Below are 24178 nucleotides of genomic sequence, written 5' to 3' on the forward strand. Positions count from 1 at the left end.
CGACCATGTATAGTAAGGCGTTTTTAGCCAAAAAAAAAACGACCATGTATAGTAAGGCGATTTTGGCCCAAAAAAAACGACCATGTATAGCAGGTGTCACCAACATTTTTGAGGGTGAGAGCAACTTCATGTGTACCGATTGTGTGAAGGGCTACCAAATTGATACACGTCTGAAATAACATATTTGTCCAAAATACCTTCAATAATATGAGGATGTGTTATTTTTAATACTTGATGATTTAAATTGTCAGACTTTGATCGTGTTTCGAAATGTCTCACAGTACTGCCAATGTTTGCATTTTTAAATCATAATTTCTACTAGCAAATCACAATGTCCAGGCACTGGCGGGCTACTCAAGTGGTCTTCACGGGCTACCTGGTGCCCGCGGGCACCATGTTGGTGACCACTGATGTATAGTAAGGCGTTTTTGGCCGAAAAAAAACCCACCATGTATAATAAGGCATTTTTAGCCCACAAAAAACGACCATGTATAGGAAAGCGTTTTTAGCCGAAAAAAACCGACCATGTATCGGAAGGTATTTTTGGCAAAAAAAACCTGACCATGCATGGTAAGGCATTTTTAGCCCCCCAAAAACGACCATGTATAGTCAGGCTTTTTTAGCCAAAAAAAATTACCATGTATAGTACGGCGTTTTTAGCCGAAAAAAATGACCATGTATAGTAAGGCGTTTTTAGCCGAAAAAAACGACCATGTATAGGAAGGCATTTTTAGCCAAAAAAGCGACCATGTATAGTAAGGCGATTTTAGCCCCAAAAAAAAACGACCATGTATAGTAAGGCGTTTTTGGCCGAAAAAAAACCAACCATGTATAGGAAGGCATTTTTAGCCCCCAAAAAACGACCGTGTGTAGTAAAGCGTTTTTAGCCCCAAAAAAAGACCATGTTTTTTTTCGTCCAAAAATGCCTTTGTTTTTTAGGTTTTTATGTAATTAAATTTCACTCATCCCTCCCCACTTTACTCCCCTCACTAATCCACTTCAACTATGTAGCAGAACTAGCAGTACTAAGATAGGATTTGCACTGTAAATAGGCTAGTATATGCCATGGTTGCTTTGTTGGTAGGATTGCTTATTTGTGATGGAGTGTTACTATTATCCATCCATCCATTTTCTGGACCGCTTAATCCTCACTAGGGTCGCGGGGGGCGCTGGAGCCTATCCCAGCCGTCGTCAGGCAGTAGGCGGGGGACACCCTGGATCAGTTGCCAGCCAATCGCAGGTGTTACTATTATATTAAATTTATCTGTTTTATTTTTTGCAAAATACAGTTAATTAATAATCAAAAGGAAATGATGACTGTTCCAGTCGAGAAGAAATTTTGCTAATTCTGCTTCGCTTCCTAAACCCCTCAGCTGCCTGGGATCCTTTTGTTCTTCTTTGTTGGCTATGTCCAATTTATGGAAAACAGGGGTAGGCAATAAAATTATCAGCTCCCCATTCAACCCAAGAACTCACTTGAATCGACTTGCTTCATCATTTGTCACAGTAACTTGGGACTTGCTTGAAACTCAAATGTTAAGTTTATACGTATCATGTGTGCTTACAGTGATGCCTTGAGATACAAGTGGATCAACTTTTTTGATATACCTCTTGTCCTTTGACTGATTTGCTTTTTTGTTTGTTTTGCTTTAACTTGAGAGAACAGACTTGAGAGACAAGTCTGGTAACAATGAACTCAAGTCAAAACTTTGAAAGGTAGTGAATAATTCTTCAAAAAAGAGGTTTAAAGTTGTGCCACTCTCAGTTCAAGTTTACTGCCAACTAAAAATAAACCAGAAAGAATTATAACCGCCTGGATGTAGAACAACCAAAGAAATGCTACAAGAAAAGTAGTGCTATCTTAATGCTAAATTTAATTAGCATCTGTATTGCAGTGCTTTTTTAGCAATGGATTTAACACAAATTGTTCAGCAACAACATAAAGACAAACAATATATCAGTATTCACAGTCATACACTCTTTATCCTCTGCGTAGACCAACGAATATTAGTGCCAAACCGATGAGCTTAGAGAGCCATTCTAGGCAGGAGTCGCCCAGCTACAATATGATTGGCTGCTGCAGAGGCAGGAACTGCCGAGAACTCAAGTGGGAGTCAACATAGCAACGCCTCAGTGAACAGTCTGTCTGTCTGTCTGTCTGTCTGTCTGTCTGTCTTACACTGTCCCCAAGTGGCCAAGGCGGGCATACCAGTAGGAGCACCATGTAATTGATGCGATGTGACAAAAACTGTTAATTATTGTTAATTCTATTTAATTATGTCATGACTGAATGTTTTTATTAAGAACCAGCACTGTATGTGACTCAATCCCACCAGTGCTTTATTTTATCCCACTAACTCCCTTGACTGAATTGAATAGAGCTCCACAGCACCTTCTGTGCCCCCGCCCCTCGGACCATTCCCACTTCCACCTAACCCCACCCTTCACTCTCTCCAAAAGAAATCCCTCTTGAGTTGGTCTTTTGATGGCGACACCCCCAACCTCTAAAGACACGCCTTTGTGCCTAATGCCCCACTGTATGCGGTGCACATTCTTTCTAGTACTATAGGAGAAATTTTGCAATGCCCTGCCGATGAGCCCACGGAATTCAGCTTAAACAAACCTCAAGGTCAGGAGTCCCAAAAAGAATCTCTCTAGCATGCATTATTCCACTTTCAGGCTTCTTTTGTTTCACTGACAGTCAAACGTACACAGAAAATATATTTTTTTTCTTTTAACTATGCTGCCAGGAAATTATAAGAATGTTCTTTCACTTTCACTTAGTCATATTCACAGTGGCTGACGTGTTCCACATTGTTCATGTATGAATGTCCCACCTTGAACCGCTCTCATTTCTGGGAAAACAAGAATAAGTTCTTTTTATTTCTTTTCCCTTTTTTTTCAATAAATGCTGCCAAATAAATATGTGAATGTGTGCTATGATAGTGTTATCCTTGGGGTAGTTTGACAAAAGAATGTCCGTCCACCAAAAGAACGTCACAAACGTTATAAAACAATGAAAAAAAATGATTGAGATTAAAACGTTTCCGTGTTTACAGGCTGGTTCACAAGGTTTTTGGACCTCATCACAAGTTATAGAGACAAAAGTATTTGGACACCCAACTGTGATTAGTTTAATCACAATTGTGGTGTCAAATGTACGACCCTTTATTTATTTATTCATTTATTTTGATTTATGTGCACCAAAAATGGGAAACTTGGAATTGTCATGATTGAGTTGTCATTTAGAATCATTTCCGAGCTGATTAGGCCACAAAATATACAGTGCCAGTCCTCTTTAGATCAAATTGTGTAAACATGGCCCTGAAAGAGAAATTTGTTGGGCACTGCAGATACAGTATGAACAAAAGTATTGGGCCACTTGAGCAAAGTGGGTGTTTAACTGTTAGAGTGCCTTTGAGGGCGCGGTTATATTTTCGCCACTCCCCCTTTAGGCTGGAATATGCTTTAATTGAGAAGTATGAAATGCCATCAAAGAGGGCACGGGGCTATACAGTACAACCCTCCCCGCCCCCTTGTTACATTGAGGCCGGGTTCTATTTGTAACTGGATGTGTACGTGCATTTTTAGGTTGGTGGTTGTGTAGGGACATCACCCACTTCGAAATAGGATAAGAGTACAGACATTAGCTGAAGTTTTACTTCATCGTGGTGTCATCATCCACCAGGTGAGGCTGCAAACACGCTCGTGTTTTTTTTCTCAGTCAGTGTGCACGAGCGTATGTTTCTGTCGAGTCGACCATATGTATTTGATCTTATTTTTGCACCTGTACACTAGCTCGAAACTTTTATCGGATTCTTTGCAACGCAGTCGCGATGGTGCAATACACGCGTCGCACAAGTGATGAGAAGAACCCTTGAAAGAGAGATGTTGTGCTTCTACTCGTGTTAAATGCGGAAGTTCCACGCATCGCGTTTCTGTATCCAGTACCACCAAGGCGCAAGGGATGGGGTTGAGGAGAGGGGGGTGGTTGAAGAACATTCAGTCCCGTCGTGAGCAGTCAGGCGCAGTACTGGTGGTCCAGCACGCTGGTTCGAAGAGTCTGTGCTACAGCTCATCACACAAAAGTAACTTGAAAGGCGGCATTTGAAAGCACATGAATAACTTCGTGACTTTCTGCTTGTGTGTCATTTATTTGTATTGGCAATTAGCGTGCAACTGTCCAGGGAGTGCACGTTGACGGCAAGTTCACTTCGGACACACTGTACTCGTCGACTCACTGTTTTCTCTTCTCAATGTTAATTTCTTGACATTCTTTTGCGGAGTAAAACCTAGGTTGTTTCTTGTGAAACTTTCAGGTTAAGAGTGCCCTGGTGATTCACGTGTCTGTGTCACAGTTGAGAGGTCCTGGGTTCAAATCTCAGCTTTTTGAAAAATGTTCATGTTCTCTATCCCAGCTGACTGTTAGGGAGAGAAGTGGGGTGGGTGCACACTGGACTGGTTATTACAATCACTGGAAATGTCTATCCAGAGATGTAGTGGTACGCGGGGGTACGCCGTTCACTCACTTCTCTCGACTCCACATTCAATTTTTATTTTGGTTTCAGCCCTAATGCGAGTTATGCTTAATAATGTTGGCCTGTGATTATTTTGGAGTAGTAAAACATTAAATTTAACGTTAGTTCAACTCAGTTAACGTTTATTTATAGCATTTGTCCTGATGGTGATGGGCAACTAAATAGAAGTCTCCCAATTAACGTTTGGCAGAAGTGGGGTAAACCCTTGACTGGTCACCGGCCTATCGCAGCACACAATCAATCACACTCACATTTACACCTACGAACAATTTAGGGGTTTTTAATGAACTTCACATGGATGTTTTGGGAGAAAACTGGAATGCCACGAAACTCAAAATGGTGATGTAGGTGTCTTAACCTACCTCTTTTCCACTGTGCTGTCTAGATTCAGCAATTCCATGTCAATGAATACAAGAGAAAATTGACACAAGAGTGCTAGGGTGTGTATGTATAAAATCCCGATACAAACCAAAAGTTGTAAAAATATCACGGTTAAGGGTAAAGCATGAGCCTTAATGGAGACTTCTTTCTTCTTACTTTCTTTTCTGATTGATATAAAAATGATCTATTTATATATAAACACATAACACGGGGTAGGACTAGACACGTTTTTTACTTCTTCCTACTCCCTTGAACATAATAATTGTGTTGAATGATGACTGATTTTTCTTTCCTTTTTACGATTTTACTTACCTTACTTTCTGTCAAATTATTACTGTTTATGTTTTATGTTCAATAAACAAACGAAACCAAAAACAAAATCTTGGTCATGAGAATCAATTTATAAATTAGATTTCTAGGACATTCAGAAAGAAAGACATTGGCCGCTGTGAAACCAAGGCATTTGCGAAAACCAAATTGAATCAGAAAATTGGTTTTGATTCAACTGAACCCAATCAATTCATTTAAAATGTACTGTCACTAAATCATATCGCACCTCATTTATGGAGATGCACATTGAATCATCTCTTATGCAAGATGCACCACACCCCACATATTTTGACTTCCATCCGTTTTCGGAGCCGCTACAATCCTCACAATGGTCGCAGGCCTGCTTGAGCCCATCCCGGGTGTCTTCGGGCAGTAGGCAGGGGACACCCTGAACTGATTGCCAGCCAATCGCAGGGCACATATAAACAAATAACCATCCGAGCTCACACTCACACCTTGGGACAATTTCGAGTTCTCCATTAACCGGCCACGCATTTTTGGAATGTGGGAGGAAACCGGAGTACCCTGAGAAAACCCACGCATTGTGCATGTATTGAGGAATTGTATTTTGTTGGCAAGATGCACACTCTTCGGAAAAAATACATTAACTGTCAGCCTTGCCTTTGATAACATCACTTTGTGTAACTTGACATAATCTTCTTCTCTTAAGTTCTTCTGTTCCTCTTTCATGGTCACTGAACTAAGCTCTTGTATGTATGATTCATGTATGGCCAATTTTGTATGACTTTCCGGGAGTTTTTTCCACCAAAGTTTTGATCAAATTCAGAATTTTTCCAAAAGTGGGGACATCCATTTTTAGACACTCTGCCATCTGTGGACTTTCCTTTAGCCCCTTGGTCATTAGGTCTTGATGCCCACATGCTCCAAAGTATGAGCAGCTGCGGGCCCAAAGAACCTTCGTCTCCCCGGCCCAACACCACCCAGCCGGCTGCTGAGCCTCAGCAGCGCAGGGGTCGAGGTCGTCCACGCAAGCAGCAGCTGGTAGGACTGTTATGAGGTCATTGATTAAAAATAGTCGTATTTATTGTTTATGTTTATGTTTCGGTGCAGGAGCCTGTCGGACCGCCGGCTCCAAAGCGACCAAGAGGAAGACCCAAGGGCAGCAAGAACAAAGGCACCAAAACTGTATTCAAGGTTAGGTTTGTCTAGCAGTACAAATAAGAAAAATGAAAGAAAACAATTACAATGTTTCAACAAAAATTTATTCTTGCAAAACTCGCATTCATGTTTTTGTCACCCAGTGACGCAAAACCTTTGCTCGAAAATGCTAAACCTCTGTGAGATAATGCAACATTTTTCGAGATCACAAATACTTTTGCGAGAACTTTTCATTTGTTAAGTGATATTTTTAATGCCAAACTTGTGTTTGATCATGTAAAACTTGCAAAAAGTTCACATTAATGTGGCTTGAAAAGGCAAACGTTTTGTGAAATAATGCAAAACCTTTGTTAATATTCACGTGGCTTCATCACAGCAGCGTTTTTGTAGAACACTGCAAGCTTTGTTTGTAGAGCTTCCAAAACTTTCAGTCGTGTTAATAATACTTTATAAATGCAGAACCTTTGTGAGATAATGCAAAAGCTTTTGGAAATAACAAAACGTTTGCAACTTGCGAAAACGTCTAACAGTAATTCATGTTAATATGGACTGATCCTGCATGAACTTTGTGAGACACTTGGAAGCTCTCGCAAAACTTTCCTTCCTAGTCGCGTGGCTTGAAAATGCAATGGTTTTGTGGGATACAGCAAAAACCTTTGTGAGATCTCATAAAATGTTCACGTGAACATGATTTGGTAAATATTTTTGTGAGATGAAGGGCTCGTGTTATGTCTCTTAATTACAAGATTCCAAGCTCCTCAAAAGAGTGAACACCACCTGGAAGTTGTTCTCACCCCACTATGTTAAATGGTGTCTTAATTGTCTTAAACGCACATCGAGATGTGAGGAATGAGTATTGAGGAGCTTTCCGGAACCATCTTAAATTGAGGGACATCTAATGTATCCTCTGTGGAATTCCTGTAGCTCCTCAATGGGGATGCATGAAAACGGGCATGTACCAGCAGGACCATCGACACACGACTTTAAATTAAATAGTCTTCTTCTTCTTGATTATTTTAGTTTGAATATCCATATTTTGATGAGTATGACATCAAAACAGTATGAGATGTATCATGACAACGCAAGGTGTCACAGATATACCCAAACGGTGCAGACCATCAACTCCCCCTTACAACCCAAACCTTGCCCCTTCAGACTGTCACCTGTTTGGTCCCTTAAAAGCATTTACGAGAGGCTCGACGTTGGAAAGTGATGAAGTCAAAAGTGCTGTCAGTGACTGGCTGAGACATACTTATAAATTATGTTTTCCCATGCCCAGACATGGGCCACCGGGGTCAGGCCTGGATACGGGGAACCACTAGGCTCAAACCTAAAGGACAGCATGGGTCCCACTTCCCTTGAGCCTAACACATGTGGGAGAGGCCATAGGGGTTGGGTTCAATGTGAGCTGGGCGGTGGCCGGAGGTAGGGACCTTGGCTTTCCGATGCTCAGCTCTAGAAGCAGGCTCTCTGGACGTGGAACGTCTCTCCTGGCAGGGAGGAGCCCAAGCTGGTGTGTGAGGTCAAGACGTTCCAACGAGACATTGTCAGGAATCACCTCGACACACAACTTGGGCTCTGGAACCTCTCTTCCATTCTGGAGTTAGCCACAGAGAGAGGTGCCAGGCAGGTGTGGTCATATTTCTTGTCCCCAGGCTCAGTGGCTATACATACACACAGTGGGTGACAGGGTAGCCCTCTTCTACCTTAGGTTGGACGGGTCTTGTTGTTTGCCTATCCACCAAAAGCAGTTCCGACTACGTACCCTTTTTGGATTCTTCTCAAAGGGTGATGGAGAGCTCCGCTGCTCGGGACTCCATTGTTTTACGGTGGGACCTCAATGTTCACTTTGCAGGAATGCCCCCCCGATCAGAACCCGAGCGGTGCTCTATTACCGTATTGGCCCGAATATAAGACGGCCCTGATTATAAGACGACCCCCTCTTTTTCAAGACTCAAGTTTGAAAAAAGACTTTTTGAACGCCAAATACATTTTTAGACAGAAAATAATGACAGTACATCTGAAACAAATGATTATAACAATATATTTGAGAGAAAAAGCATGTTATTTTGCCTCATTCAAATCTTAATATCTTAACATTTAAATATGTAAACTAAGTGCAATCAAATTCGTCAATGAATGGCCTCTGGTTTTCGATATGTAAATTACATCACAACTTCTCCTCAGCTGCCGTTTAACCTGGCCGATCTTCGACCCACTTTTCTCCAGATTGTCGCTACGTTTCTTCATTTTCTGTTATCTCTTCTATTATTTTCTTCTCTTTTCTTTCTTACTGCTATTTTTTATTTTCCTTATTCGTCCTACCGCTATTTTTATTTTTATTCTTCGTGACAGGCGTTCACGTTGGCCTGGGGAGTCAAGTTCAGCATTCGCTTCAATGATATCTGGCGCCGTCTAGCGTTGTGAATGGGTATAATGTCTAGAACCCAAATATAAGACGAACCCCACTTTTTCAGTTTTATTTCAATGCAAAAAAACACCATCTTATATTCGGGCCAATACAATATTATGTTCTCATCATAGATTGTGCATAATGAATGCCATGTTGAAGCAGAAGGGGGTCCATATTAGAGGTAAGAGCAGGCCGCCTGAGCCCGACCCAACCCGACCTGAATTTCGGGCCTTAAAATGTCAATCATTGATTCGGAGATCGGGTCGGGTGGGGCTTCTCTCTCGCTGACTTTTATTTTATTTTTTTTCCGAGGCCGTCAATAGTTTTGGCCACGAGAGACCGTGGTTCGCAAAAAAAAAAAAAGAGAAGTGGCCTCATCACGACACGTACTGTACTAAACTCTTGCAATGACAATTCAAAGAACTCCTTTCTGCCTCTGTCTATGATCCACCCATCATTATTCTTTTTTGTCTCTCTGCTTCTCTCTTACAGTGCCGCGCTCGATTCTTAAGGACGTACTGCTGCGGTGGTTTACGGCCCAATTTTGAACCCGTCAAAATGACGGACGGCCTTAAATTTCCCCGTCCACTCTTAAAAAAAAAATCTGTCAATGATAGAAAATTGTCGTTTGATGTAACCTCTTCAGTAATGAAAATATAAAAGATGTAAATGTTTATACAGTCTTGTTTAACTTAGATTTCGTTCCAAAAGACAGGCTTTGTTATCAGAAATCACCCCTCCTCCTCCCGAGTCTTCACAAATAAAATATGAAATGTCGGGTTTGCTTCGGGCTCGGGCCTGCAAATCAAGCTAAGTGATCGGCCTCGGGCCGGTTCGGGCTTAAGTACCCTCGGGCCGGTTCGGATGGGGCTCGATTTTTTAAGACCGATCTTAGCTCTAGTCCATATGTGCACTTGGACACCCCGAGACTGCAGTTTGATGATCAACTTTGTGGTCTTGTTATCAAACTTGCGGCTGGCTGTTTTGTACACGTGACTGACGAGAAAGGCGTAGCTGTCAACTTATCACCGCTGAGCGGTATGTTGACTTTGATTGTGGGGAAGATGCCGATCCAACCTTGCAAACCCAATTCTGATGGTGGACACCAGGAGTAAGGGATGCCACCAAGCTGAAAAAGGAATCTTATGAGGCTTTTTGGCCTGTGGGATTCTGGAGACATCTAATGGATATTGACTGACCAAGCTCAAGTTGCCCAAATGAACCCAAAATGTAGAAGTAGATATGCTCAACAAATGGGCAGTGCTAAATTGGTGAGCTTTTTTTGCCTAACCTGACATGGTTGGAGCATATTGTTAAAATTTGATAACTGGCCTCCTAAACTCCTAGGGAGTTTGGGTTTGAGTCCCTTCTGTGTTATAGAGTTTTGGGCCAGTTGAGTCCACGGGACTAAAACCCTGAAAGTACGTTTTCTGTGAATACACTTCTAAACCATTACTTCATCTTTAAGTGCCAGCTTTGGTCACCTCTGCGTAAATAAAATGTATTATTATTATTATTACTTTTTCTTTTTTCTTTTTTTTTTGACAGAAAGTCGAGCATGATGGAGCAAGGCGGCCAAAAGGGCGACCGAGGAAATGGGTGTGGAGCAACACATTTACATTTAACAGACATGATCAAATGGATTTGTATGAAAGTCTTTGTACACGTCCACCTCATTCATGTCTGATTCACTTTACAGCTACAGAAGGCCATTGCAAAAGGAAGTGAAGAGCAAAAGGTGAGGACCTTGATGATACTTAACAGGATAAGCAGTCGAATTCGGCTGGATATTTGGTCAAGCGTTGACTTTGTGGTACCTATTATTTTGTGTTTTATGTCGAGTTAGCATGTTCTAGCAATTTCAAAAACTCCACATTACCACCCTCCTACAAAGTTGCAAATGAAAATTCCCTCTATAAAAGTACCCCAAAAGTCAGTCCTGTACATTTTTTTGATTCAGAGAAACCCTCCTCATTCATTTTGTGAATGAAACAGAGATTGCACAAGTCGAAGCCAACAGGTCCACATATCACTCACTGTCTGATCCAAGACATCCGCAAAGATGCTTGAGGAAGTGAAACCGTTGAGAGTCTCGACCTTTTTCTGAGCCTCGTGCACACAAAAAAGGGAAGAATGACTCGACGGAGCATGCTCAACTCCGTCTTCACCCGGCTGCCTTGGTTTCCTGGCATAACTGACTCTCGGCGAAACTCCAGCAATAAGTCATTCTCATGTTACCTGGCACTGATTCACTGTTCGGCGATTGAGTCACATGATGGTTTCTCTGTCTCCTGATGTTTCCCCAGGTGTCTTCGGAGGAAGGGGAGCCGGCACCCTCATGGTCAGAGCCCTCTTTGTCTCAGGAGGAAGGCCAGTAACCTCGAGGTGTGGTCGGAACAGCAACATTCCATTGGTACGATCGGAAGGAAAAAATTGTGTGTTTCGGTTTAATTTCTCTACCTAAAAGGTTGACCTCACAGCAAGAAAGCAATTTTCATTTGACAACAGTTGCACATTGTATTGCAGCAGTTCCCAAAATTCATTGAGCCAAGAGAAATACACCCCTCACCATAATTTAAGAATGTAGGATTACCGGCAAAATCTCAGGATGAACCTAAAATTCACAAAAAACCTTCCAGGTGAACTTAAGCTGACCTTCTCCAAACTTGTAATTGCACTTGACCAAATGTTCAATGTTTTGGGACTTTTTGCACAACTTGCTGTTTTCTAACCAGGAGTTGAAAAGCAACATTCAAATCAGATGTTCATTTCCAAGGATCCACTACCTTTCTGTAACTCTTCCAGTCTCTTTACAACCTGTCAATGACACTGTAAGCTCAGTGACCACTTCCCTCCGAGAACATCCTGTTTGAAAGCTCGCCACGGTGAGATACTCTTAATTCCTTCACTTGGCAGCTGTTTTCAAACAGTTCCCGATGCAGCCAGTCGCACTGCAGCATTTTGTCTGATTTTTCAAGATACACAAAATACTGCGTTCTGTGACAGTCGAAACACCAAAACCAAACAAGACAAAGACAATACATTTGAGGCAGGGCAGTCATAGTGACAATATTTTTTTGCTTTTGTGACAACTCAATCCATGAAAACAAAAACAAGACTGAGAAATGTTTTTTTGATGGTTGAAGTCATTTAATTATTTTAGCTAAGAAACACTTCCTTAGCCAAGCTGACTCACTGTATGGCTCAAGTTGCACACTAGTGGCTTTTGTATTTACAATGTGTTCCTCATTCACTCACAGAACTGCGTCATTTTTTCGAATGCTTGTGACACACTTTCTACTCCAAATTGCGACACATTAGCTTTCTTTTCCTGCTTTCACATCACACATAAACAGACTGTCTTCGAGTATGAGGTGCTTCAACCTGTCCGACTCCTGAGACGTCGTAATCGAAATGACAGGTGCAAATTCATCACCCGATCTTTATCTTCGACTCAAAAGCAATGCTGCATTCTCGCCTGCATGGCTGTTCGTCATTCCAGAACAATATTTTACAAACCTGAATTTGAGACAAACTGGATGAGACAATTTTCCAGGCCTACCTGTTTGACAAATATACACTTTGGCTTTCATAAACAGGTGGATTCTAGCCTATAACTAGAAATGTCCACAGCAGTGAATGTTATTTGTCTTGATCTCATGATGTCAGAATGTGAACAGCATGTCGTCCAATGAAAATAAACCACAACATTTATTGGTCGATTCACTGATCAAACACCTGATTCAAATTTTGCTGTTCAGCTCCTTGTTAGACAACAGAAAGTTGTGCAAAAATTACTGAAACGTTGACGAGTTGGACATACGCATTCAAAACTTTACAGGCCAAATTAAATTCACCTTTTCATCCTGAAATTTCGGTTCAAAACCAGATATCCCCAACTTTTTGTCAGCAGTGTATTTGTACGACACCACCTACTTAGTGCATCATAAAGTGCTTTCATTCAGAATTTTGACAAAGACTGCAAACTTTTTTTTTCAGAAATAACTTTCATGTCCAACATGCAAATGCAAGATAAGAAAAGAAAAAATAACCTTTATTTGTCCCACACTGGGGAAATTTTACATTTTTAAATTTTCTACAGCCGCAGAATGGGGCGGGGGGGGGGTAGAAAAGAAACAAAAAAGTAAGTGTTGCATGCAAGTAAATGTTTCGGAAAAAGAACTGTATACAGTATAGTACGCAATTTAAATATAAGATACAGATATGTTGTTTCATCTTTCCAAAAATTTGTTTTTGACTTGTTTTTAAAAATGTAAAAAAAGAACAATACAAATTAGAATTTTCTTTCTTTCATCATCTCTTTATTTTTTTTAAATTATACAACTGTTATGTTGGAGGTGCAATGGACCTGGTTCCAAATAGAATATCGGAAAATCTAGAAAAAAGCTATTTTTAAAATGTTGGGAAACAATTTGGATGAAATATCTTGTCAGTCAGAAGATAGCTGTTACACCCTTAATTACAATCACGGGTATGAATAATTTTGGGCTAAAGACTATTTAATTTGCCTTTTTGCTATGCTGCTACATTCACATGGCGTCCTGAAGTCATTTTTATGAGCAGTTTTAGTCGCATTTTGTTTCAACTTGCCAGTTGAAGTCCACTAAGAATGGCACTGAATTATCCATAAACAAACACATTTCCTCCACTGTGGACATTAAAAGCAAAAAGTGCTGTGACACTCAGGACTTTACGCCAGCGTTTTGTTTTTTATTACCACCATCATGAAGCCTCAGGTACAAAATGATTCAGGAGCCTCGTTTTTGTCTACCCAGGAACTTTTGGGTTTTACTTTGTGCTGTGTTGAACATTTCTTAACAGTATTATTGCAATGACTTCACAGAAACCACAATTACCTCAAGAAAAACTGGATTTGTTCAAATTAAAATGTGACTTGATTATCACGTGAAAATGCTGCAGGTATAAAAAAATAGTTTAAATCATCTTTTCAAGTTTATTTTAAATTAAATACATTTGTCTTTTTCACCATATATTTGATTTTTACAGTCTATATTTTATGGGTGACAATTCATGTGACTTTAAAACATTTTTACAGTATCTGAGCACAACCTCTTTCAACATTTAAATTATATGATTCAGGCTACATTTGGTAAGGTTTTCTAAGCAACGGCTAGACACATACAGATAAACGGCCTGATTGTCGAATGTGTCTAAAAGATTCTCCATGGGAATTATCTTGTGGTGTGACAATGAAGAATCTCTCCCAGATTTCTGGTTTGGGGGAGGAGCCTCCCGATTGTTGGTGGAGATATTGTTGTGTGTGGGGTGCTGTGTTCGTCACTTAGTGTCCACCACACACTGCAATTTTTTTCTTTACTCATCATGTATTGGTGGGAGTGCTCCTATTAAAAAAAACAACAACAACAAAAACGTTAAAGCGGGCTACACGCATACTGCTAATCCAAATTAGAGCTTTTTTTTTCCACTTCCGATTAAAGTAAGCAAAGGCCCTGATTCTCCTGAGCAGTTATCCAGATTGTTTAGGGATTTTTAATCTGGTTAGAAAATAGTCAGGGCTGGCAATTGTAAACGCAAAACCTATTCAATATACTAAATCCTTATCCTTAAGTGTGTTTTATTTAAAATTTCTGGTTTGTGGGAGACTCATGATTGTAGATGGATCTATTTTAACGTGTGTAGCGTGTTGTGTTCTGTCATCTTGGGTACAGTACACACGCTGTCGATATTTTGTTCCCCTCGTCCTGTATGGGATCGCTCACATTTAAAATAAGGATGTTAAAATAAAAGTACGTGTGTGCCCTGCTTAAATAAGTCAAGTACTACATGTCTTTGTTTTTTGTTTTGTTAAATAACACATTTTGTCTACTTTTTATGCATGTAACCCAACTCAATTTCGGTTGGAATTTCTATTCCTGTTTGAAAGTTGATCAAATCATAAATATTAACGTATTAGTTTTCCTTCTCTTCCTTTCTAAAAAGCAACCACACCAAACCCCAGTGACTCTTTGAGTGATTTGTAAAACCACAATGTCATCGTAATGACATTTTAGCCGCAGTGTTAGCTGCTAACGTTAGTTACTAATCATAGCAAAAAGCCAACCAGGCAGTTCACCCATTGCAGTTTCAGTTTTGGTTAGCAACAGTTCGCAAAAACATTTTGATGTACTTTTAAGCAACGATTCGTATTGACTAACCTTTAGGACTGTCACACATAGCGAATAAATGTTAAGCGCTAACATTAGCCACAAATCACAGCAAAAGGCAAAACAGAAGATTGAATAATTGTGGTTTCACCATCTTCAGTCAATTTGGGTTGGTAACACTTTACAAAACATTCTTTTTTGGTTATTGGTATTTTTCTCTGTAATTTGGTCCAGCAGCTTCACAAACTAGACTTCTCTGACTACAAAGCAGGTCACATTGAAGGCATCAGTCTGTATGTTTTAATGCATTTTTAACATAACCTGAGTCTTGTATTAATTGAAGTGTGTTTCCTGACATAAAATGTCAACTTCTCTTATTTTTATACAATCGATGTGTTATGTGACGGTACAGTATTAGTGTACTAATGGATTTACATCAGGCAACTTGTCAAGCACATCTTGTCTTCTCATCATTTTCAGTTATGTTTGCCGAGCTTCATTAAAACCTTTTTTTCTGATATCATATGAGTCTTAAACTTGTGATTTCTGTGTTTTTGTAAATCGGTAAAATAGCACAACTCTTTGGGAGAATTGTTGAAAGGTAACAGTTTTAATGTAACGAACAAGTCATCAACTGCTCAGCGAGGAAGACATAAAATGGTTCCCGTAAAGATGAATGACAACAGCCAGTGTTACACATGAGATTACAATGAGGCTAGGAAGAACAGAAATATTGCGACAATTCCAAAAGTGACTGCATTTGTGTGGCGAGTGACATAAGCCCGTGAATGTGATGATGCTCCATTGCATCGCATGCACCCATTCTCCCACAAAGTAGTTTCAAATCCCTTGCGAAGAAGCACCGTTTCGGTCCCAAAAAACAAGTCCATTTTTTTAAATCCCTTTTATCGTCCCTCCTCAAAGACCTAATATTAAAAAGGCAGTCCACAAAATGACACGTTGTTAAGCGTTGAGAGCTTTTGCCACATCTGTGAAGACCAGTCGACTCGGTCTCTGTGTGGTCCCCTGCGAGGTTCGGAGAGTCTACGAGAGATATCCATGATTTTAAAAAGTTGCACGCCTTTCATCAAAATTTCCATGAATTGCTCTTTCATCCATTTCAAATGCATTAAATTAACTCAATGTAATTGCATTATAAGAGCAGGGGATCGAAAACTTTTCAGGTCCAGGGGGGACATTTTTGTAAGGATTCCCCTCAAAATCCCTGCCATAGAAATTAAAAATGTTACCAATTTTCAACAATTTTTTTTTCAAAATGTTGTACTACTGAATTATCATAGAAGGAAACTACAGTATGCCCCCGCCTATTGCCCGAAAACAGCTGGAATAGGCTCCAGCACCCCCCGTGACCCTAGTGAGGATGAAGCGGTTCGGAAAATGAATGGATGAATGAATGAAACTACAGTACTGGTAGTTCTGAAAATTAAGCCATATTTTAAATAAAAACAATGTAAAAGTAATCAAAAAGATGTATAATGTCGGATTCTTAGAAAAAGTCAGATGTGTCTTAGATAATGTCAAAATATTATGATTTTAAAGTCAACATTTTACTGGGAAAACACGTCATTACAACTTTAATCCTTGTGTTCTCTTAATCGCTAGGACTACATTCTCTGAGAAAAGTACACTTTTCCTTGAAAAAAACATTTCAATCCTGTTACAATAACACAGGTTTTGTTCTTAAAAAAGGGGGCGGGGGGGATTTATGTAAGGATGTCAGATTTCTGTGATGATTCATCCCAATCGACCAAAGTTAAAGTAGGGAGGGGGAAATGGTTTATTATACAATCCAGCTATAATTACACAGGGGGTGTGAGGAACATGATAGAAATGATGTGTAGAAGAGAAGAGAAGTTATGTGTAATGATGAGGATGACATCATTTATGTTTTGTTAATTTAAAAAAAATGTTCATCCATCCGTCCATCATCCAAAACATGTGTATTATACAAATTATGGCAAATGATATGGGAGGGTGGGGTCAATAGCAAATATGAAAGTCATGTGACACGCAAGTGATACTTTACCATGTTTGTCTTTTATCATCATGCCTTTGTCAAAACTTTGAAGAAATAAAAGACATGTAAGGTCAACTTTAAAACAAAGAAAAAGACGTGTTGCCTAAAATGTAGCACGGCTCGGCGGTCTGGGCATAAAAATCAAAATAACACTGCCAATATTGAACAATGCTACGTACTATGGACATGACAAAACAAATTCAAAGCATTTTTGCGTATTGGTGATGAGGAAAAAGTCTTGCTTTGTTGTTTTGATGATTTCACAGCAGTCGAGCTGATACAGTATAACAGTAAAAAGTACAATTACACACACTTTCCCGGCCAATCCTAGCAGCATCCCTCATTTGGTTTAAAAGCAGGGTGGGCGAAGCACATGCATGTGCATGGTTTCACATTACATAAGCAGAAAGAGACTGAAAACTTGACTTACCTTGGCATTGGGACCGGCAAGTGTGCCATCCCGGCAGTGGTCCAATAGTTCCTGTTCCAGCAGGTCATCTTGTTCTTCGGCCGGGTCAAAGTTGTACATGGGCATGAGCTGGTGCCTCAGCTTCTCCAGACTGCCACAGACAATAGAGTGAGGAACATTTTAGACACTGTATGAGAATAGACAAAGATAAGTGCTGGCGGCGGGATTTCAGTTTATGGTTTTTCAGTATGTACTGGGGTCAGGGTCATTTGTGATGAAGTGCTGCCTCCACCAATGAAAATGCAATTGATGCTTTTGCTGGGCATAGGTGATTCCGGTAACGCGTTAGAGAGTAACACAGTATCCTAATATTTTTTAATTTTTTTAAAGTAATGACTGATCTAACGCATTATTTTTTCAGTGAAATAATCGAAGAAGAGTTATTTCGCAAAGTTGCAACTTGTTACTGTATAATAACTACCACTGATAACAATTGGCTCACAGAACACTTAACATTCCCATTTTCTATCAAGTGGCCGTGCTGTTAACTGCCTCTTTGAGTACACAAGTGAATGACATTTGACAACACTTGAATAGGAATCACATATTTTTCAATGACCATTTTCTCTTGCTCGTGTATGTGATACAGAACTAATAATTAGCAAATAATAAAACACAGGAGATAAAACCAAGACACAAGATAAAGGCAAACATCAAACAACTCTACACTACACAACACTAGAAAGCCTTAAAAACAAGTCACCATTTGAGTTAAATGATATCCATAGACTATTTTTCCCCCCAAATAAAAATTACTTGTAGCTGTCTTTATTTTATGTTTGACGACATAAGAAATTATTATTAAACATCAGTTAAAATTGTAATTCCCAATGAAGTACTGTATTGGCAAAGCTGCTGGTCAATTTTATGTTGGGCTGGGTTGTCGCCAGCTGCTGAATGTAACTAATAATGTAACATTTTATCTAATTTTGTGACTTCTAAAATCAAGTAATCAAGAAAATTACTTTTTCAAGGTAACTTTGGCAACACTGATGGACGTTTGCTTTTATCCTCACACTGCGCCACACACCAAGGTCCACTTTTACAATACAACAACTGAATTAAACATACCGTTTCCGTTTGCGAATATACAGGATCTATGAACGAGAAAGATTGAACAAAGCGAATTAGCAACAGAAGCACTTTTTTGGTTTTGTCAAAATCAAATTCATCCCAACAAACTGAACGTCTTACTAAAGCAAGTGTCAGGCTGATGAGGGCGATGACGCCAAAGGGCAGGAGCACCATTCCCATTCCCGAGCCCTCCATCACCGCCTCCGGGAATGTGGTGCTGTTGAAGCTGCTCTCGTTGGCTGGGATGGTGCCAGTCATGAACGTTGCAGTGGATGTGACGTTGTCTCTCAGTGTGCTCGAAGAGGAGGCCGGCAGTGGCACTGCGGCGGCGGATGGCGCTAGAAACGTCGTTTTGGTTTCAGGCAGGGCCATGGTCAGTTGTTCCAACTGTGATTTAGATATCATGTGTTTGTTGTCTCATTGCTGATGGAGCTGTCTTCATGCTAGAAATGACGATGCCTTGGCCAAAGCGAACTTGAAAAAGAGCTGCAACACAACAAATAACAGTGTAATTGCCTCTAAAATCACCCATTTTCAATTTGATTTGATGTTTGTATGCACTACCTGCTAGTCAATGCTTACCGCGTGCTCCCGAAAGGAAAATGAAATGGTTCCCCTTTCCACGATTAAAATCCACTACAGTCAAGCATTGATGTGTGCTCTCTTTTTTCTCTTTCTTTTTGATGTGCTCCTTTTGTGTGAGACACGTGTAGTATTCGCCTGTCTTAAAGGCACCACTGAGCGAGACTCAGGCAAAATAAGAGGCTGAGGGAGAACTTTTCCGCTTCTGTAAATATCATGCCAAGGAGAAATTTATTTTGACACGTTGCCTAGTTTAATTTTGGAGCTTCTAAATTATCAAATGGCTAACTTGTAGACAGTCACAAAAGAGTCAAGACACACTGTGAAGCCACGAATGTATGATGGAACTTCTTTCAACTCTGTATTTCCATGTTTACTGCATTCTGTTCCAGATTTTAAAAGAATTGCGAGGCAGTTGTATGTCATCTGACGTACCCCGTGGATTCAAAATGTAACAATCGTAACAGTTTTTTATTTCTGCTAATGTATTGTCAATTATGGAGAGCATAATTGTTTTCAAACCGATGCATTTCAATGGCATGCCACAAACAGCTATTTGAAACTGTTCACAATACAGTCACACAAAAACAACTAATTTCAGTAAGGTTATTTATTTTATCTCTATATTATATTTGCAATCTTGTAAACCGTCAAATCTGGTGATTGATTTTAAAGGGAAAAATATTTTGACTCTCGAACTTGGTCACCATCTGCAGTTCGAGGCAGACCATGTTCACTAAGAATAACGCAAAAATTACTTGTTAATTGAAATCAACGCAAAAGGAGAAAAAGTTGCCTTAAAATGTTCATAAAATGTCAATGATTGTGTAGTCCTGTAATACTGACCAAAGAATGCATAAGTTAACATTAATAGCTCCTACATTAGCTACGCATTAGATCAGTGGTGGCCAACCCGCAGCCCGCGAGCCGCATGCGGCTCTTTGGCTGGTTCAATGCGGCTCCCGGGCTTTCACACAATTGTCGAAAACGCCTCGGCGATGACGCTGCCATTAAAACAATGGTGCTGAATACATACATGCATGGTCGTGTGTGTGTGTGGGTGTGGGTGTGGGTGTGGGTGTGGGAGTGTGTGTGTTTGGCTCTTTGCAGTAACAGTAAAAAAATTGGCTCTTCGTCTCTGACTGGTTGGCCACCACTGTATTAGATAATCAGTCCAAATTGAACACAAGTACCATCTTTTACGCACTATACGGCGCTTTGGAGTATAAGGCACATCTTCAATAAACGGCCTATTTTAAAACTGTTTTCATAAGTGCGCCACATGATACAGTGCATAGAAGGTACAAAAATGGCTGTGGTTGCATTATGCATCCACTAGATAGAGCTACGCTACAGGGAATACAATACAAAACAGCTTTATTGACCAAGAGCTTTCACAACCGCTGCAGCTGGACCAAAGCACTTTACAAAACATAGAAAATACTACCAGTACGTCCAAGAAATACGAATATTGATACATATATAAGGCGCATCCGATTCTAAGATGTACTGTTGGCTTTTCAACAAATTGAATGTTTTTAGGTGTGCCTTAAAATATGGTACTGTTGTGGATGAATTTGCGGTAACGGTACAACCCAACTCATTCAGCTAAATTTTCAGCGTGCCGTGAGTAATCTTGAGAAAGAAATCCATATAATAAATAAATATAATTCGCATGAGGTGCACAGCCGAGCTGGACCTTATGCCCCAGCTGAAATTTGGCATCAAGTGGGAACTGTGTTACTAACTGTGTTGAATGATGACTGATTTCTCTTTCGTTTTTACTATTTTACTTAACTTACTTTCTGTCAAATTATTACTGAATATGTTTTATGTTCAATAAACATAACAAATGAAACGAAACACCTAGGATTCCATCAATCAGCAAATGAATTTTCTTTACCACATGTCTTCATCAGTGCCACAGATGAGCTGGAGCGGATCTTAGCAGACTTTACCCCGAGAAAAGCAGGCTAAACTCTCTTAAAGTCAAGTTGTTGGATGTCTCGAAAAAGATTTTCAGATGATATGTAGCACACTTACATCAGATGATGTCATGTAAGAGTTCGGGTAGAGTAGACATATTCACATACAACATCGTCCCGAAGTCATAAAATTGCTGTAACAAACCTCTTAAGATGATGTCACAAAGAATACAAACCGGGAAGCTCTCACCCACACGGTCCGCTCTCAAAGGTTTTGGCAAGAGGAGATGTCGGACATTAAGCAAGGAAACATAAGTTCTGAATCTCAACACAATGTGACCGATAATTGGTTAACCTTTACGTTGATCTATATAATTGTAGTTGTGCTCATTGTTGTGTTAATCTGATTCAATTTCTGATGTGAACACAAAGAAGAAACAAAACTATGATCTTAAATGTTTGAATAGCGCATTTGACACGTGGAACCAATTCATTCCTATAGTATGCTTCCCCTTAATTTCTCTATATCAGGGTTGATATTGTATTTGTTTGCACTGAGGGGCGGGTTTTTTGGGGTTCTTTTTTGTTTGTGTTTGATGACTTCATACAGTGTCTGATAGTACCAAGCAGTAAAGAGGGAGAAACATCCGTCTTAAAATGTCTCGACTGTTGATTGAGCTGAGGGACAGCTACAATGATCTTGAACAATTCGAGTATGTGTACTCTACTTGAGTCACTTTTTAGGTGGGAATCAGGAAACAGGAGTAAACAAAAAGTCGACAAAAGGATAAATATTTCGTGTCAAAAAATAGACAAGTCCAACATAGATTTTGACACACATAGGATATCGTAGTGCCAGTGAGGATGTGGTTGGTAGGTGTTGAGAGCAGGATGTGGGCAGGGGGAAGCATCATAACGAAGCAGATACAAATCTTGAGGAATAGGCTATGCCTGCCCAAACTGTAACTCTGGAGGAAATGTGCTTTTGAAGACAACGCCAAACTGACAACCCTCCCACACAAAGACAAGCTCTGGTAATACGTACTTACCGCGTGCAAGTTTATGGCACATTCAATTTAGTTTTAATTGGGGTAACAGCATTAAATGGGTTATGCTAGTCTATGCTAGTACTGTTCTTTTTTGGTGTGTTTTAAGAAAGATGGTCAGATGTTCATCCCTCTCCATTGTCCATCCAGTCTGCTTTTAATTGCAAACACGTGCATGCCAGGCTAAAGACCAATGAAAATCAAACGGTGGTGAGCATGCTACATTCTACTATGACGGGTGATGTTTTTATGTTTGTCTGTATGATGACGTCATGAGGTGTATACGTACCTGGAGTGCATAGCATGCTTGGGTTCTCATTGGGAGAGGCGACATTGAAGTCAATGCCCCTCCTCCCTTAACAACGCGGGCCCCGCACAGCCTGTTTACATTGAAAGGCAGCCATTTTCTCACAGAATGGGAGTCCCATGCCGACGTAAACCCGTCCCGGCAGCCTCTGTGGAGTCCCACACGCTTCCGCCAACGGCCTCCGAGGACCAGTCGCCTCCCCCCTCCCTTTGTATTCTCTTTTTCTTGACACTCTTTGACACGAGAGGGAGTCTGCTAGAAGGATGCTGTGTAGGGAGCAGGGAAAATGTGTTGCCGCCCTCCACTCCTCCAAGCAACACGATTGGTCTAACTGCTTGAAAATGCGAGCCGTGGCTGGTTGGCTCGGCTGTTTGTCTGGCTTTGCAGGGATGAGGATGGGATTTAACGGCTCGGCGCACCAGATGCGGTCAGGCCGGTGAAAGTGACTGCATCCGGGTGGCAAAGGCCGAGGAAGTTAACCCCGTGGTGGCGTCCGTGCTGTCTGCTCCGCAATTGCCTTAGTGATGTTTAAGTCACTTAGGTTTACTGTTTTTGCAAGGCACACAAATATTTGTTCGACACAATGACACTGTCAGAATCATGCCATTGTCATGACAATGTATCAAAACAAGGAAACACGGCGGCGTTATCGTGGGTGTCCGAACATTTTGCACACACATCAATACAATGATAAGTCTGTCAAAGAGCCACGTTTAGCTCTAAAATATGACACTCACATAGATTTCTTGTACATTTATTTACCAATCTATTAAACTGATGGCTGTCTGCAGCTGTTTTAACTCCTCAGATGCCGAAACACTGTAAGTTAAAGTTTTAAATTACCGGCAACCAGAACACAGCTCTGTAATATGGCCAAGTGTATAAAATCCAAGCCAAGTATCTTAAACACCTACTCCTGTCTTTAAAAGCTCGTCATCTACTTGTGTTTCTCCTTCTTTTTGGTTCATTAGCAGATTACAGCTCTTTGGTGTATACCACCACCTACTGTTTAGGAAGCGCAAAGCTTCAATGAAAGCAACCCTGCTCCTATTCAATTCAGCCTCGCGAGCAATCACACAAGACAGTGTATCAATTATTTCACAAAGATTGAACATAAACACATAACCATAAAGGTTTCTTTGCAAATAAATACACATACATAAAATACTGGACTCAAACAAAGATTGTAGATTCTTGTGGTCATGGCAAAGTGAAGTGACATCATCTGGTTCCGCCTCCTTAGCCATCACAGTCCCCGCAAAGATCCTATTGTAATCAGGAACACTCTTTCTCACACACATATACCGTATTTTCCGCACCATAAGGCGCTTTGGAGTATAAGACCCCACCTTCAATGAATAAACATTCCTACAACAAGTATAAGTGCATGGGGACGTGCGTATATTTATGCACAGCCCTGACAAAAACTTGTGGTTGAACTGTGAAACAACCGGAATAAGAGGTTTGTGGACAACGAGCAAAAAATAATGCACCTCAATGTCAGTCTCAGAGATTCTCGCCGCCCTCTTTGCCATGATTTCGGATCTAAAAGGAATTGATGCTTCTAATTTGGAGGCACATGACAGGTGTCCACATTTTATGCAGACAGATACATTGTTTTTGTACTTTTGCACATACAAACAAAATTTCAGTCACATGAACCAAATTAACACCTCCTCTCCTCACTCTTTGACAAAATGAGGCCCCAGCTCCTCCAATTGCATTTCCTCAGAAAGTGTTGCATAATGACTTCCAAGCTTCTCTGCAAATAACTAGACAGGACTGCATAGAAAATGTGATCAATTCCTCG

General features: G+C 40.4%; 2 protein-coding genes and 1 long non-coding RNA gene across 8 annotated transcripts; 2 read left to right on the top strand and 1 right to left on the bottom strand.

Moving 5' to 3' along the window:
* Window positions 1-2557: 2557 nt before the first annotated feature.
* Window positions 2558-14638, top strand: si:ch211-161c3.6 (high mobility group AT-hook 2b). Of its 3 annotated transcripts, none has more exons than XM_052077146.1 (6): window positions 2558-2629; window positions 6100-6251; window positions 6321-6404; window positions 10330-10380; window positions 10481-10519; window positions 11088-14638. In XM_052077146.1, exons 2-6 carry the CDS (start codon window positions 6129-6131, stop codon window positions 11157-11159), a joined length of 369 nt encoding a protein of 122 aa, XP_051933106.1. In that variant the 5' UTR covers window positions 2558-2629; window positions 6100-6128; the 3' UTR covers window positions 11160-14638. The 3 variants fall into 3 exon arrangements, with proteins under 3 accessions (XP_051933106.1, XP_051933105.1, XP_051933104.1); XM_052077145.1 differs by lacking the exon at window positions 2558-2629 and adding an exon at window positions 3470-3688 and having other exon boundaries at window positions 6051-6251; XM_052077144.1 differs by lacking the exon at window positions 2558-2629 and adding an exon at window positions 3471-3688.
* Window positions 6413-9426, top strand: LOC127608194 (uncharacterized). Its single transcript, XR_007964200.1, has 2 exons — window positions 6413-7049; window positions 7615-9426. It is a non-coding gene; the product is annotated as an uncharacterized LOC127608194 (long non-coding RNA).
* Window positions 14639-15518: 880 nt separating the features above from the next.
* On the bottom strand, window positions 15519-23296 carry si:ch211-161c3.5 (uncharacterized protein C3orf18). 4 transcript variants are annotated; one of them, XM_052077140.1, is made up of 6 exons: window positions 22351-23296; window positions 18629-18994; window positions 18506-18531; window positions 17396-17525; window positions 16975-17009; window positions 15519-15971 (listed from the first exon to the last, which is right to left on the bottom strand). In XM_052077140.1, exons 2-5 carry the CDS (start codon window positions 18911-18913, stop codon window positions 17004-17006), a joined length of 447 nt encoding a protein of 148 aa, XP_051933100.1. In that variant the 5' UTR covers window positions 18914-18994; window positions 22351-23296; the 3' UTR covers window positions 15519-15971; window positions 16975-17003. The 4 variants fall into 4 exon arrangements, with proteins under 4 accessions (XP_051933100.1, XP_051933097.1, XP_051933098.1 ...); XM_052077137.1 differs by lacking the exon at window positions 16975-17009 and having other exon boundaries at window positions 22351-23290; XM_052077138.1 differs by lacking the exons at window positions 16975-17009; window positions 22351-23296 and adding an exon at window positions 20997-21469.
* Window positions 23297-24178: the final 882 nt, after the last annotated feature.

This window comes from Hippocampus zosterae, chromosome 9 (assembly GCF_025434085.1).
Source record: "Hippocampus zosterae strain Florida chromosome 9, ASM2543408v3, whole genome shotgun sequence".
Taxonomy (NCBI): domain Eukaryota; kingdom Metazoa; phylum Chordata; class Actinopteri; order Syngnathiformes; family Syngnathidae; genus Hippocampus; species Hippocampus zosterae.